The sequence below is a fragment of the Gossypium hirsutum genome, chromosome A05 (assembly GCF_007990345.1).
Source record: "Gossypium hirsutum isolate 1008001.06 chromosome A05, Gossypium_hirsutum_v2.1, whole genome shotgun sequence".
Taxonomy (NCBI): domain Eukaryota; kingdom Viridiplantae; phylum Streptophyta; class Magnoliopsida; order Malvales; family Malvaceae; genus Gossypium; species Gossypium hirsutum.
Genome location: NC_053428.1, coordinates 27,212,267 through 27,227,537, shown reverse-complemented (window position 1 = coordinate 27,227,537; position 15,271 = coordinate 27,212,267). Strand labels below are relative to the sequence as shown.

Genomic DNA, 15,271 nt, shown 5'->3' with positions numbered 1-15,271 from the left:
ATTTTGCTGAGTGTTGTCCTACCTTTTTCCGACTGGTTACAGTCATGGTTGCCCCCAATTCTAAACAACTTATATTTTCTTTAATATAATAACTTCCACCTTGTAGAGTTAGCATCGAGTTATTGGTTAACACCAAATTTTAACACCGTTTGTCTAAAAAATATTGTCCAACATAAGCTGCCACATCACCTAGTCAGCTGTATTTTTAAAAATTACATGAATTAAAAAAAAAAACCTGGGACTATAATTTAAAAAATAAAAAAGTTAAAATATGATTTTACTAAACATTTTTTTTTTTTACCCTTTCTTCAACCTTATATATCCCTCTCCCTCACGAAAGAAGCTAGGTGTTTTTTTTATCTCAAAATTTTTCTTCAATTTCTGAACCTGCAGATGAATTATTTTCAAGATCCGATTTCATTTCAGAGATGTCAAGTGGAAGCTCAAAACATCATATTAGTTCAAGGGGAGTGCAATCTTATTGCGGCAAAAAGGCACTGATTTCACAGACTGCAAAATCTCACTTTGTTTACAAAATCCATGGATCAAAGCGGAGACAAAGTTACAGCATCAGGTTCAACACCTAACTTCAGCATCTTCCCCAAAACAGAAAACCCAAAATCAATTTGATTTAACTGACAAAAGGAATTAATCAAGATGTTCGAAGGATACACGTTATGGAAAACTCCTAATAATTCCATTTGGCTATACATAGAAACAACTACGGCATAATGTTTCATTCTAACAATGGCTGCTAATAGTTTAGTGAATTCCATAATCCAAGACTTTGGGTACTTCTCAATTACATTATTAAACAAAGTCAAAGCATCAGCAACATTATTGAAGCGGTCATACTTTTTTCGGTTTCCCCTTACTGACATTGAAGTTTTACTAAAAAGCTTCGATTTGGGTAACAATGGTGTTAAAAGGACAAGAAAAAGAAAGAGTGTAACTGGAAAGATTCCTTCCACCATTAACAATTGAACGAAGAAATAATGAAGAATTGAGCTTACCCATATCTAGAAATCCAGCAAAATGAAAGAAAAAGAACTACCATATTTAACAGTGCACAAAGACAAGAACACCAGAGAAAGGGAATGGCTTTAGAGGAAGATCTCAAAACAAACAAATCAAACTATGAACATGAAAAACTAAACCCAAACCCAAACGATAATGGAAGATTACGATCCTAGAAAGAAAATGAAAAGTTTGGTTTTGATTACCGAAAGGAAACAAATGGTAAAAGTTACAATTTGGGTTGGCTTCTTTTGGGTAAAAAAAAAACTATTAATTACGATAATAAATTTAATTAAAAATCATTTTTATTTTTTCCCTGTTTTTTTAAAATTTCATGTAAATTTTAAAATATATTGCTTACAAAGTGACGTGGTAACTTCTGATTGAACAATTTTTTTGGACAAGGTTTAGGGTTAAATAGGTAACCGCACAATAGTATCTATATTGACCCAAAGAAAAAAGTGTTTAGGTAATTATTTGGGAAAACAATATAGATTAAGAGTACTTTTTTTAATTAAGTCATAATAGAAATTAAATTTTATCCATTAATTCAATTACTTACATAAATAAACCTGGATCATTATAAATTACACAAAAATTAAAATAAAAGTGTAGCAACTGTATGCAGCAGCAGTAATTCCAAAGGCTGATAGCAGAAATTCAGAAGGAAAAAAACACATAAATACAACTACAGGAAAAGGCACCAAGAATACAAATTGGTAGCTGAAACTTTAAATTGATTTTACATTACCAATCTTCCAATAACATCGGGTCTTTACATTCTCACTCGACCATACAAAATTATGAACATAAGACGAATGCTAGTTGAAACTATCCCCACAAATTTGCTAAAAATTGCATTATAATGGGGTTGGGTATATATATACACACAGCATTTTTCAACTGGCTATAAAAAATGAGGGCTGATTCAAAGAATAAATGGGAAACAAGGAATACAAGAACTAGGCAGAAATACCATTTAGGGACTCGGGTTGAGACGAGGCATCATTTGGAGTGCCACATAGTTGGCAAGGGTCAGAGGATCCCTGTGAACACCAGTGATCAGGGACACTCAAAAAGTACGTTGACATGAACTTTCTGAATCTTTTCTTATATTCCTTGGGAGAAATCACAGTTGGCAACAAATTCTTAGGAACAACCAATGAAGACTTAACCCATGTCTCAAGTTGTTTGTCCCAAGTATACTGCCTGAGATAATCAATGATCCCACATACAAGCTCCCGCCGCTCCATATCCACCCCAACAAGTAAAGAATAATCCATTACATTGATTGACTGCAAAAGAGAACACAACTCAGTCAACACCTCATTCCAAATTTGAGGAATATAACATACAAAGGAAATATATAGATGATATATGGGATTGAGGGAGGGGTTTGGGATGTTGGGGTTGATGGGGAGTGCTGAATACTATAAGGGCAAAATTTATTCAAGAAAAGAAAGAATGCATCTAGTCCGAGCAAGGAAAAGTCCAGTAGAAAGAAATTAAAACTCACATTGAGGAAAGTTGTGTCATTCCATACAGCCCGTTGCAAGAGACGCTTGGCTTGATTACTAACATATAATGGAGAGGAATTCATGTCATTGACAAAGTTCTGATCCAAAAGAACATCTCCAGAACCCTCAGCAGCTGAATTGAATCGAGCATGCAAGGCCCCTTTAAGATCATACTGGCGAGTAATATTTCTACCGAAGGTAAGATTCTCCATCACCATAAGATCATGTTTTGTCTCTTTCCCTGTTTTAGGCTGTCTTACTATTACCTGCAAAATGTTTAAATGTTCAAAAAAAAGAGCAAAGAATAAAGCAATCGCATATTTTTTAAAATGAAAAGGAAAGCAAACCTGATAAATCCCAAGAACTTTAGCAAGGCAAGTTTGGCTTCCAGACTCAAATGATTGGTTCATGTACTTGAAATAATGTAAAGCAAACTTCTCAAATGATTCATATTCTGTCTTCTTGATTTCTTTTATAATAAACCTATCATCAAGTGTTTTAGCAAAAAAGGACTTGCTCTTCCCTCCTTTGGCATCCCAATTTCTGCATCGGCTAAGGGAAGCAATATAATCAAGCTCTGAAGGGCAGCACCGCTCTCGAAGATCACGGAACTGGTTAGCATATAAACAAAATACCGAGTATTTACCCTTCCCAAGTGATTTTGAAACCCCTAGAGAAACCTCTATGTTATGCGCATCAGGAGGAACTAGAGAATCCAACAAGCTTAACCCATCAAAACTGGAGAAGCGCGACTCTTCTGAAGAAATACTCAGACTAGAGACAGACTCTGAATCAGAGGAACCACTGGACGACCAATGCAGGGACGTTAAAGTAGGAACACGACTTAGGCTTCGTAAACTTTCAACTAGTCTATCTCTCCTCCCATCCTCATTGGACACTTCAGTTCCAGCAGGCAGATCTTTCAGCAATGCCAATGCACAAGCAATTATACTCGAGAGTTCACCTTCATAATCTGACACAATATAGTCATTAGTTCCTAGAGGTATGCGTAGCCTTGATGCTTCCTCCCTGATTAATTGACAGCCTGTGGGTATTTGTGATGGAGTATAACCACTGATGGATTCAAACTTGGGGACATTTCCTCTTTGAAGGTCCTTCATGTATATCTGTCTGATTTCAGAAAAAGGCATCCAGAACCATCCATTTACATTTTCTAAACTGGATAGTAAGGAATGCGGAGATCCATCAATCTTTGATTCATTTGAATCAATCATAGAATCATTGTCATCAAGATCAGTGGAAATTGGGATTGTTCTATCCACTTGTAAAGGACCTGATATAGGTGCATCCTCTGCTTGATAGTTCTCATCACCAAAATGGGAACAAACAGAAATATCATGTCCCACAACGGACTCTGGTTTGGATGATTTCGTAACAGCATCTACTTTTGGCTTTTCAATGTTTTCAACCTCAGTAACACTCCCTTGAATGCTGTCACATCCTTCAGATTTTTTAACAGGAATATTTGAAGATAATTCATCACCAGGAAATTCATTACCTCCAACCAAAGAACCTGAATAAGCTTTCATATTTCCAGTATTTTCAGAACCTTTATCACCATCTATAGGTTTACTTTCTCTACCACTGTCCTCTCCATCAGCACTATCAGTATGCAACTTCAGCTGCTCCACCACTGCTTTGTTGTTGGCACCAGCAACTACTACTGTCGGATCAGGCAACAGTAGAGAATGCAGGCGTCGATCCCAAATGCATGCTTCCAAAAGAAGGTCCCACCTTAGTCTGTTCAAGCTGAGGAGTTTTTGAGAACCCACGTTTGCATTCCCATTATTTGCAACAGCATTCTGAATGTTTAGCTGCAATTTTTTCCCAATGGAACATATGAAAAAAAAAAAGTAAAAGCAACAGCACCCAACAACTTAACAGAAAGACGAAGAGAAACCAACCTCAAATTCAGAAGTTTCCAGTTCCAGCATCTCTTCAACATCAGAGAATACTTTTAAGGAATCTTTAAGGTTTAAGGTTGAACCCGCAAACTGAGACCTTATCTGAACCAAAAAGGTTGCAACCTCTCTGAACATTACCATTCCTTTTGTGTAAACCTGAAGAAAATACCACCAATTCAAACATATTAACATGCTTGTGTTTATAGTTTACCAGATAATAAACATTAGGTCATAAATCAAAGCACAGTGAGAACAGAATATCCACATACATTCTCGGGTTCTTCCTTCAGCCAATCTGGTCTGATTGACATGCTAAACTCCAGCTGTTGTGGAGGCATGGACACAGTATAAGTGGTAACTGAAGAAAAACTAAACATTGCAACCATAGGGCCTAACCTGCAGTTACATTAAATTACAATAAATAAGGGAAACAAGCCTCTTAGCATAAGAAAACATAAACCTCCCCAACCCCTAGCCAATAAATATACTCACAAGCTATTACTACAAAACATAAAGTGCCCAAGTCTTAAACATAAAGGACAAAATTTCCTGCTCAATAATACATTTGAAAGTAGTTCGTTGTTAAATAAAAACGGAAAGAGTTATCCATACCCAAAGAAATATAGAAAATCCTTGTGTGGAGAATGGCCACAGCTGGATAATCCACAGGATGTGTTGTGTTCAGAAAAGCTGAGCTCCAAGAACTTTCCAAATGAGAGAAAACGTGCAGCAGTTGAAATTAGCACTCTTTTCGTAGATTTTGACATTCCATTCTCAGATTGACACTTGCCACAGCGACTCCACATCCAGAGTTTTCCCTCAGCTTCCCCAGGTAAATGCTTAGGAAGCCGTTTAACTTGTATTGTTAGCTGCTTATTATGATGTGCATAATAGTAGAAGTGAGCTTCTGGGAGTTCACCGCATATAGAACATTGGCTTCTCTGCAAAAAGCAAAAGTTTCTATCAGCGGAAACTGGAAAACTCAACAGTACCAAGGATTGAGAAAAGTTATGTTTTCAAAAGCAGTCTACAGCATTATAGAGTTAAGCGTTAGCTAAGTTTTTTAAAAGATTAACAAGAAACTAAATAACCAAATAAGTAGTCGAAACATATCTTCAACACTTTAGAGCAGTGGGCAACCTAATAAAACTTGACTCACTTTCAATAAAATCAAACTTGACTCATAAGAATCACATACTGATAAAACTGCAGAAAAGATTCCTTCTTTTTTAATTCTTAAAAGAAGAACCCAGAGACCTGATTGAGTAAATTATCTCGAAGGAACTTCCCAAGAGGAACATCAAAATTCCTGTAGAAAACTATATGGCTAAAATGGCTTTGCTCACATATAGTCCCCTTTAAGGCATTTCGGCTAGACATAAGAACCAAAATACTCTGTGAATCCAACATTGTGTTGATGCTCTCCTTATTTTGCATTTTCTCTTCATTATTATCACCACCAGCATTCAAGTTAAGTAGTGCTTCAGAGGAAGCTGGAAAAGATTGAGGTTGTCCATCATCAAGGGATTTCTCTTGATCAGGACCAGATTTAGATTCCACATCAAGTTGCTCTGAGCCCTCAAAACTTTTCATTGCAGGAGTTGCTTCTGTGAGCTTAGATTCCACCCCATTTAACCCAAAATATGTAGACAATGACCGATAAGGAGCAGTGGATGCAAGAGGAAAATTGCTTCCGATTACTTTCTTCAGAGAGGCAGAAATGGATGACAACCCAGACAAAATGGCTGGATTATATGGCTCCAAAGATAAAGCAGAACTATTGCCTAATCCTGACTTCACAATTTGATCATCATTTACATGGTAACCTTCTTCATGGAATCCACTGGAAATGGGAATGTCAATTTCATGTGAACCAGTTTCAGCAGTAGACTCATCAAGACAAGTAGCATTCATGTTGCAAATTTCTAAGGCATGGGATTCACGATCAGCTGGCAACACATCTGCTATCCCAGTTAGAGGAATCGTAGAGAACATTGCCTTTTGATCAATAAGGAAAGAAGTTTCAAGGATTAAATGATATGCCATGACAACAGCATATTGCAAGACACACTTAATCTTTTTCAGTTCTTCAGAATGGCTTCCTTTCAGCAAAATCTGCAAAATTATGATATCAAGTTAACAAGTTCACAGACAGGAAAATGCCGTTGATATCTTACCAGGAAAAAAAAACAAAGGAAGAGGAAAGCCTGTTATCCAGTAGATAGCATCAGTTCAAACATCTTAAGACCAGACATCAACCACAAGTACTTTTTGAGAAACAAGATGATAAAAATCGATGATGCAAAGAAACCAAGTGGAAGACCCTTAAGCTTCAAAAGTAAAAAAACTACAAATTGGTAAAGTGTACATTTTTAGGGGATACTACAATAGAGAAAATGTATTTGACTTTTAAATGCTTAGGAGAAAACCAATTTAACTAATATATACATTTTAACAAAATCAACATACTCGGATAAAATTGGGTTTCGACATAACTAATGAAAATATAAGTTTAAACTTTTTCCAATAAAGAAATTCTTAGGAGACTACTACAATAGAGAAAATCTTTTAAAAGAGTTTAGCTGAGAACTTTCTTAAATTTTATGGAAGATTAGAAAGAAAATCTCAATATCAAAAAGACCGATACTTTTAGTAACTTTTTAAAATTCAATTTGCAGAATATTTGCATATAAAAAATCTTAAGATAATTTACAATAGGTTGAAATATTTCAAAGAAAAAATTCTTAGGAGACTACAATTGAGTAATCTTTGTAGGGAAAGGAGCAAAGATACAACAAGCTGCATTTTCTTAACAGTTCAACATAGGAGGCCCAAGCTTTAAGATATTATTGCATTTCAAACTTACAACAAAAAATTAATTAGCAATATGTAATAGCCTAGGAGATAACGATGTAAGTACTTAATATGTATTATAGTCGAATATCTTAATAGCTTTGGATAATGAGGTTTGGAGTAGGCCTAGTCCTACTCATTAATATCAGGACAACTGGTAAAAATAATGTAAAAGAACGTTTAAAGCCTTCCCATTGAGAAGTTTTGCAACGAAAAGAAATACAAAATAAGCTATCAAAGGAATGATTCTTTTTATTAGAACTGTGTTCGTATATATCTTGTTTTCCATATATCAATTTCTCAGACCATACTACCAGTGCTCACATCCAACATCTAACTGTCTTGTTTCCCACATCCAAGTGATTGTGTGTTAGCATGTATGCAAAAACATGCCGGAGCATACAGGGGAAAACAATTAGAAAAGAAAGAAAAAAAAAAGAATAAGTCGTCAACTTACAGTGCAACAAAGATGTTTGGGACAGCCCTCAAGAAACATCAATGTTTTACTTGGTCGTTTTCCCCCTTCACCAGAGCAAGCATGTTCTTCAACAAACTTTTCTATATGGAAGGAGTCGCACTGCTTATAGGAGTCATTCTGCTTTAGCTTTTGACCAATCAAATGATCGGACGGTATGATTGATGAGCCAGTGCAGCACGCAACTCTCTTGAGACGATGTTGCTTCATGTCAAACACCAGTGTGATTCCTTTGGCAAGAACACTCTCTTGAACATCACGTGAAACAGTTTTTTCCACCAATATCACATTTGGATGACACTTATCTATCATCTCGCTTAGAGATTTCATATGACCTTTTTCCTGTTTTCAAGGGTCAATGATCAGAACATGGAGTAGAAAATTTACTGCATTGCAAAGAAATAGAGTTTACTTTTGCCATGGTACCTCATCTAGTGAATCTAATGAAGACAACCCACTAGAAGATTGACCAAGGGCTCCCTGAATTAATAACAGCCTTGGATTCCTGAACTTAGTTTGCATGTGCTTATGAGCAGCACGCTTTTTGAAGACCAAGCCTTTGATTAATTGGCTGCAAAAAAATAGGTTAATTTATAATAGTTCAAGAGACAAAAATCCTATAACACAAATAGCATTAATTTTCTATTATAAAGAGGTGTTTCAAATAAAGCACGAGAGATGTTGATTTCCACGCATGCTCATACATGCATGCAACTAAAAAAAGAACTTTAAAATTTAAAAAAAGAGAATGGCTTTTCGCATGCTACCAGTTGAAGGAGAAGTAACCAATACTCTCTTAATGAAATAAATTTTACATAGATAATAGATGTTTATAAGAACTATCTGAAGAAGATACTTCAGAAAAGCACATTACCATCACCCATCAATCTTTAAAAAAAAAACACCCATCTGTTTCTTCAATGAGAAATCTAAATTAATTATAAAATAAATATCCACAACTAAGAGCAATATAACTTCAAACAGTATATTGAAATCATATCACCTTTGACTGCGAGAACCGGTTGCAATGCATTTCACTTTCACATATCCATCGGGACCCATTGCATTGCCATCAATAGCATCAGGCTTCAAGAAAAGTGCAGCTTCCAAAGATAAAGAAGTAACTATATCCACCCAACTATCACTGTCACTCACAGAACAGGCAACACCCACAGATTTAAGAAGTTGACTGACAATGGCTTTGAACTTCCCATCTATCACCTCTTTAATTGCCCTTTCTTTTTCCTCTTTAAACCTGTAGCGTCCATTGCTCACATCCGTATGACTCAAGGAACTTGGTTTTCCCCATTTTGTGCCATCTCCACATTCATCATCTTCGTCATCATCGTCATCATAAGCCAGAGAATTCTCCAAGTCGTCCTCTGGATCTTCAGGTTCTGGAGGTTCCCAAATTTGATTATCTCTTTCACCACTAATAACTTGAGAAACTCCACTCTCTTTGACAAAGGCTCTAGCAGAATTTTCGACAACATTTTCTTTTGCTTGTTGTTCATTACTAGTTTGTGTTATCTCACCATCTCTAACTATGTCCATATCATTGCTATCTTTCTTATCTCTCAAGTCGCTTTCAGACATCAGATTTGAGCTATCAAGTCTCTTCCCAAGGCCTTCTGAGCACGGGTTTCGCCCATTTGGCAGACAATTGAGCTCCCCATGACTATTTTTTGAACCAAACTCTTGGTCACCCTCAACCCTGAGAAATATCAAATATAAGTAATGTTCATATTCACGGTCAAACATATATAGAATTACAAGATTCCAGTTAATAACAACTAGTAGTATAACAGCACCACAATGAAAAGAAGGGCACCTACCGATCGTATGAGTTTATTACATCAATAGAAAAATCACCTGATGGAACAGAATACAAAATATAAAATAGTTAGCTCAAATTGAGATGGAAATAAATTAACAAATAAAAACTAGATAGATACTTACTGCAGCTGGAATATGAACGATCACTGCTAGACAATGAAGAAGTTGGACTGATCATTGGTGTTGAATATGGAGTAATACCATATCGTTTTACAAATTCTCTTCCTTGCCTCTCCCAACATAATTTACATGACTGAATTGGGTCTCCACTACAAGAGATTAAAGCATTACCATTCTCCAGTTTCCTTTTGTCTTCACTGATCTTTGTAATTTCAGCACCACAGTAATGACACATGCTATACATCTGATGAAATGAGAACTCCAACCAATTCAATCACCTATTGGATAAAAATGGGAGATAAGACCCTTGTGCAAAATAATTTATTTTTTTCTAAATCACTCCAGTAAACTCCATTTAGACATCAAGGACATCATATTGTGCAAACCAAACACTTCTGTAAGGCACTCATAATATTTGATTTACTTGCAAAGGCTGAAAATTATCTAAGAGAAATTTTTTAATTAAGTTATTTCTATTCAGAACCATAGCATAAAAGAAAAGGAAAAGTACCAAGTTCTATATGAACTAAACTAACCAATTTCTTCCGTGTTTTGCATATGATTTTTTTTCCTACCCTAGCATTCAAAGAAAGCTCATATCAATCCAGTTTCATATACATGTACAAAATATTTCTCGAAAAGCAGCAGGATACAGTATCACAAAATTCATCAGCAGATAAACGTGGATACCAAATATTTGCAATTTTTATATACCAAATCCGTTATTGATCATGCAACACGCCTTAGAACTAGCAAAACATAAACTAAAATTTCAAGTTAACTAGCAGTACATAAACTTATGGGACTGTCCAAGTTTGGGTGTCCTAATTTTGCAAAAGCTCATGCGGTCTTGTATCTGTATTGTATTAAGCATATCCATGCTTCCTGGAAATAAACTAAAAACTGCAGTAATTCTTCTATCTGTGTTCACAAATAAACCTGCAATTCTACATGCGTTTCAAAAGTAAAGGAACATAAAAAACTGGGATAAATTCCCAGAAATTCCAGAGAAAATACAACTTAATAAAATATCAAAGAATTATAATGACCATGAACTAAATCCATGTTTACAATCAGACAAAAAAAAAACATTTTTTCATGTCAAAAAGAAAACCAGAGTCCAAAGCCTGAAAATTATAGGTGTTTCAAAAACAATCAAATACAGTGAAACAAAATAGACTAAACAGAGAACATAGTATCAGATCAAACATAGTTCATTGGAAACAGTGACAACATACTGCAATTTCAAGAAGGATAAAAAAAATGGGCAATAATAATAAGCATATACCAGAACAAAAGGAAAACGATGAAACCAACATCCAAGGCTGATTTGCAATCTTTAGCAAAAAACAAAAAAGAAGAATTTGATTTTCAAAGTCAGATGATCTGTGCAAAATGGATAAAATCACCAAAGCATCAACCTTCTGAATTTCCAAAATGACAACAGTTTCAAATTTATCCAAAACAAAAATCAATCAAAAGTTATCATTTATTCAAGCTCCAAATTAAACAATATAAAAAGGAAAATTAATTAAGTCAAACTAAAAAAAACAATTCAATGAACCCAAAATTAAGGCAACAAATATGGAAACGAAGAATCAGAAATATTAATACTTACTGCTAAAGCAATCCAAAGAACAAAGATTTGGGTATGATGACCACTAATCCAATCCCAATCATAATGTAAACTTGTTTATTGGGTTTTTTTGCTTTTCTTTTCTCTACCCAGAAAGCAAGGATTTTTTTCTTCAGAAAATAAAAAATAAAAAGCAAAGAATACGATAAAAATGAGTCCTCGAAAAAGAGAAGGATTGAGAAAGAATGAAATTAAAAGAGGGGAAATGAATTTGAAGAAAGGTACTTATGAGTGGGCTCCACCCTGTGTTTCCTAATTCACAGTCCAAATGTTTTCTTTTCTGGGATTCATTTCATGATACGTCCTCATATTATGTTCTAGATTATAAATTACTTTTTCAAATTTCAAAACATTTTAATTAAATCCTGAAAGTATCCAAATCAGATCATTTTTGTGACTCTAGCCATCAAGCTGGCAATAAATGTCAACTTGGGTTTGGTGAAGTATCAAAAACTTTAAACACATCTATACAGATCTAAAGCATTAAAATAATAATTTAGCATAACATATTCAAATTGTCCATACCATAAATATACATGTTTGTTTACATGTTTTAAGTATATTCTATATTAAATTGGAGCTAGCAGTTGATGTTTAAACCAACATTAGATTGACAGAAAACTCAATTGATATGATAACGATATTTTAAATAATCAAATAAAAGAATTTGAGGAAATCCAAAAAAATTTAAAATAATTTGAGGAGTTTGATGCAATTAATGTTTTGTAAAAAAAAATTTGAGCTTTTAAAAGTTATTAATGGTAGATTTAGATTTTGTGTGCAAGGGAGTTAGATACACGTTTTTTGGAGGTGGGAGAGTTAGATGCACATTTATTGAAGGAAACAAAACTGCAATCATATCCCTGCTGTATTTATTATTATTCTCTTCACATGAAAAAACAAAAACAAAAAAAAGGATAAAATCTCATGCGTGAACCAGCGTTTTCAAGCATGATGCATGATTGTTGACGAACTAAGCCTATGTCTACATAAGCTTAATTAATTAGTTGCTTATTATAAAATTTAAACCATGGTTAGTTGATTTGTTCAATTGTTCAACCCTTTTTTAAACATCATAAATGAAAAAAATCAGAAGAAAATTTGTAAAATGAATTTAAGGTTGGGCATAACCTTTGACTATCTATGTACACAGTCACATAGACTTGAATTTTTGACCAATATGGTAGAATTATACCATCCTTGGTTAAAAAATTCAACAATGTAAGCCACATCATGGGACCCAAGTCTTAGAAAAAGTCGTTGCATCTCTGACATACCATCCATGGATGTAAAACTGTAAATAGAAGAAACACATGGTGTTACTGTTATGGCAACCAAAATCTGATATCATTTGATAATATATATATATTTTTTACAACACCCTTAAACCCTAAGATCGATCATAAAATTCCAACTCATTAAATCTTTGATTCCTAGATAATTAATGAAGAAGTAGTCCAAAAATGGAATGATAGGCGGCATTTTGATATTCGTTAAAATCTAAGAGGACCTGATTTGTTAACATTTAACACACTGTTATCGTCACCGTTAGCCACGTGGAGAAGAATGAAAGCTATGCCTTTATTTCTTCCCATGACGTGCCCGGCCGTGAGTACACATCTCTATGAACGGATCCGTGTATTAGACGGAAAGCAATAATTGCCTACTCATCTTCTTACAATGTTTTAACTTCCAAATTTACGCCCTTTTTTGTTTTGAATAAAAAAAAAACAAACAATTATCTTTAATAAATATGGAACTAATTAGGTTTATTTTAATAGAATATTTAGATATTTACAAATCCAGTGTGAATTTTCATATCAATGTGGTCCCTCTTAATATTTCAAAATTTGAAAGCTTATGTTATGATTAATTTTCACGTCCAAACAAAACGGCTCATCCGTAAGAGAAAAAGATAGAGGAGAGTGATAATATATGATTGAAGTAGTGCCATGTTTTACGCGCCTTCTCACATCAAATACCCATAATTCTCTCTCCTCTCAACAATCCTTTGCTTTTTCCAGTTTCCTTTTTCCTTGGCTAAATGGTTTATTTTTTTTCCATGATGTGATGTTTAATTATTTAAGCATTAACCTTAATATTTATATCTTTAATCAATTTAATTTTTTAGCTATAAATTTAAAAAAAAAATTTAAAAAGTCAACTCATTTTTAATAAAAATATTTATTAAAATATTAATTTTTGGTAATTTTGATATGATAATTTGCTGATCCTGTGTGACATTATGTATATTATATACTATGCAAAAAATAATTTAAAATTTATAAAAAATTTAAAATATATAAAAAGTTAATTTGATTTTTTTTTAAAAACATAAAGTACATTAGAATTGTTATGTAGACTACAATATTTAAAATTTTAACATTTTAGGTAGTATTCGATATTAAAATAATAATTCAATTCTTTTTTAAAGATAGATAATTAAATTCGACCTTTTAAAAAAATTGAAAGTTAATTTTAACTAAAATAAAAGAATATGAGTCAAAAAATTTTACATAATGTCTAAAATTACCTATAATCCCTCCTAACTCATAAATAAAAAGATAATTTACTTTAGCGTAGTCGAACTCATATCTTCTTACATTAACAATAACACTCATACTAATTGAGTTAAAACTCAATCGAAAATTAAATATCATATTTTAGAGATTAAACTTGAGATAAATTTTAAGATATACGGAAAAATCAAATCAAAATAGAAATGAAGACAGTTGTATCCTTGCGTGGGGATTTGTTGCGGTGGTTAAACTATCCCAAACGCTAGCAAGTAGGAGCAATTTTGTTTTTTCCTACAAATTTCATTATGATATATTATTACCTAAATAAATGATGTTATTGTTGGATAAGAATCTTATGTAGTTTGAGAAGTAAAAGACATTAAGAATGCTTGAGTTGTGATTTGTGGAAAAAAAAGGCTCAAATGTGATAATAATAATAAAAAAGACCCATTGAAGTAAACATCATTTAAAAGAAATTAATTATTCAATAAAATTTAATTTTGTATTAATTTTATATTTGGTCATAAGCAAGTTGAGCATAAGACAAACAAAATTTGGGTGCAATTTTCTTTTTTTAATTATCACCAAAGAAGCAAAGTCCAAAATTGCAGAGATGAAAACGTAATTAGTTTTTGACATTTTCTACGGTTTGAATTTGAAGTAGAGCCATATATGTTGTTGCCACCGTAAATGATTCCCTCCATTAATTGAAAATAAGACAAAAGCCTTACCTTTTAAAATTTTAAAATTTCTATTCCAAATGATTTTATTTTTTTTATAAACATAATTGTTTGATGAAGGTATCAAATTTTGTATTTTTATGGTTTGCGTAAATATAATTATATTCAACATATTTAGAGCATTGTTTCGTGTTTATTATATACAAAAAAAAACACATTTAGTTTTACTTTCCAACCATTTAACATTATATATATATAAGAAAACTTCTTTGGGCCATTAGTTAAGTAGTTAAGGATGTGGGTAATTTGTGTTATTTTTTCCGTGTATTTAAATTATATAAAGGTATATATTCGATAAAATTAGGAGAAAAAGGCTAATTTTAAATTTTAATTAGAAAATTAGGGTTTTTTTTAAATTTAGGGGAGTAGGTCAATTTTGGAGAGAGAAACAGAAAACATGTTCTACTGGACGTGTTGTTGTCATTCTAAAAAAAAAATTGTGTTGGTGTTGGAAATTTGGGGAGAGATTTATTTGTATTTGTGTTTTAAGGAAAAATTGTGATAATTTTAAGGTATGTTTGAGTTCACAGTAATGCGGTAACGCTCGAAAACCCACATATTTCATTTCCCGTGTGGTGAGTGCACCATCGATCTGCAAATGGAACCTGCATATTATGGTGATTGAATGGTTCA

General features: G+C 33.3%; 1 protein-coding gene across 2 annotated transcripts; it reads right to left on the bottom strand.

Annotated features, from left to right (window-relative positions):
- Positions 1-1,737: 1,737 nt before the first annotated feature.
- Positions 1,738-11,624, bottom strand: LOC107959553 (putative 1-phosphatidylinositol-3-phosphate 5-kinase FAB1D). 2 transcript variants are annotated; one of them, XM_041112100.1, is made up of 13 exons: positions 11,362-11,624; positions 9,747-10,021; positions 9,623-9,659; positions 8,791-9,501; positions 8,214-8,358; positions 7,770-8,129; positions 5,717-6,574; positions 5,072-5,400; positions 4,729-4,855; positions 4,460-4,615; positions 2,882-4,369; positions 2,534-2,800; positions 1,738-2,312 (listed from the first exon to the last, which is right to left on the bottom strand). In XM_041112100.1, exons 2-13 carry the CDS (start codon positions 9,985-9,987, stop codon positions 1,980-1,982), a joined length of 5,052 nt encoding a protein of 1,683 aa, XP_040968034.1. In that variant the 5' UTR covers positions 9,988-10,021; positions 11,362-11,624; the 3' UTR covers positions 1,738-1,979. The 2 variants fall into 2 exon arrangements, with proteins under 2 accessions (XP_040968034.1, XP_040968035.1); XM_041112101.1 differs by having other exon boundaries at positions 9,747-9,987; positions 11,362-11,561.
- Positions 11,625-15,271: the final 3,647 nt, after the last annotated feature.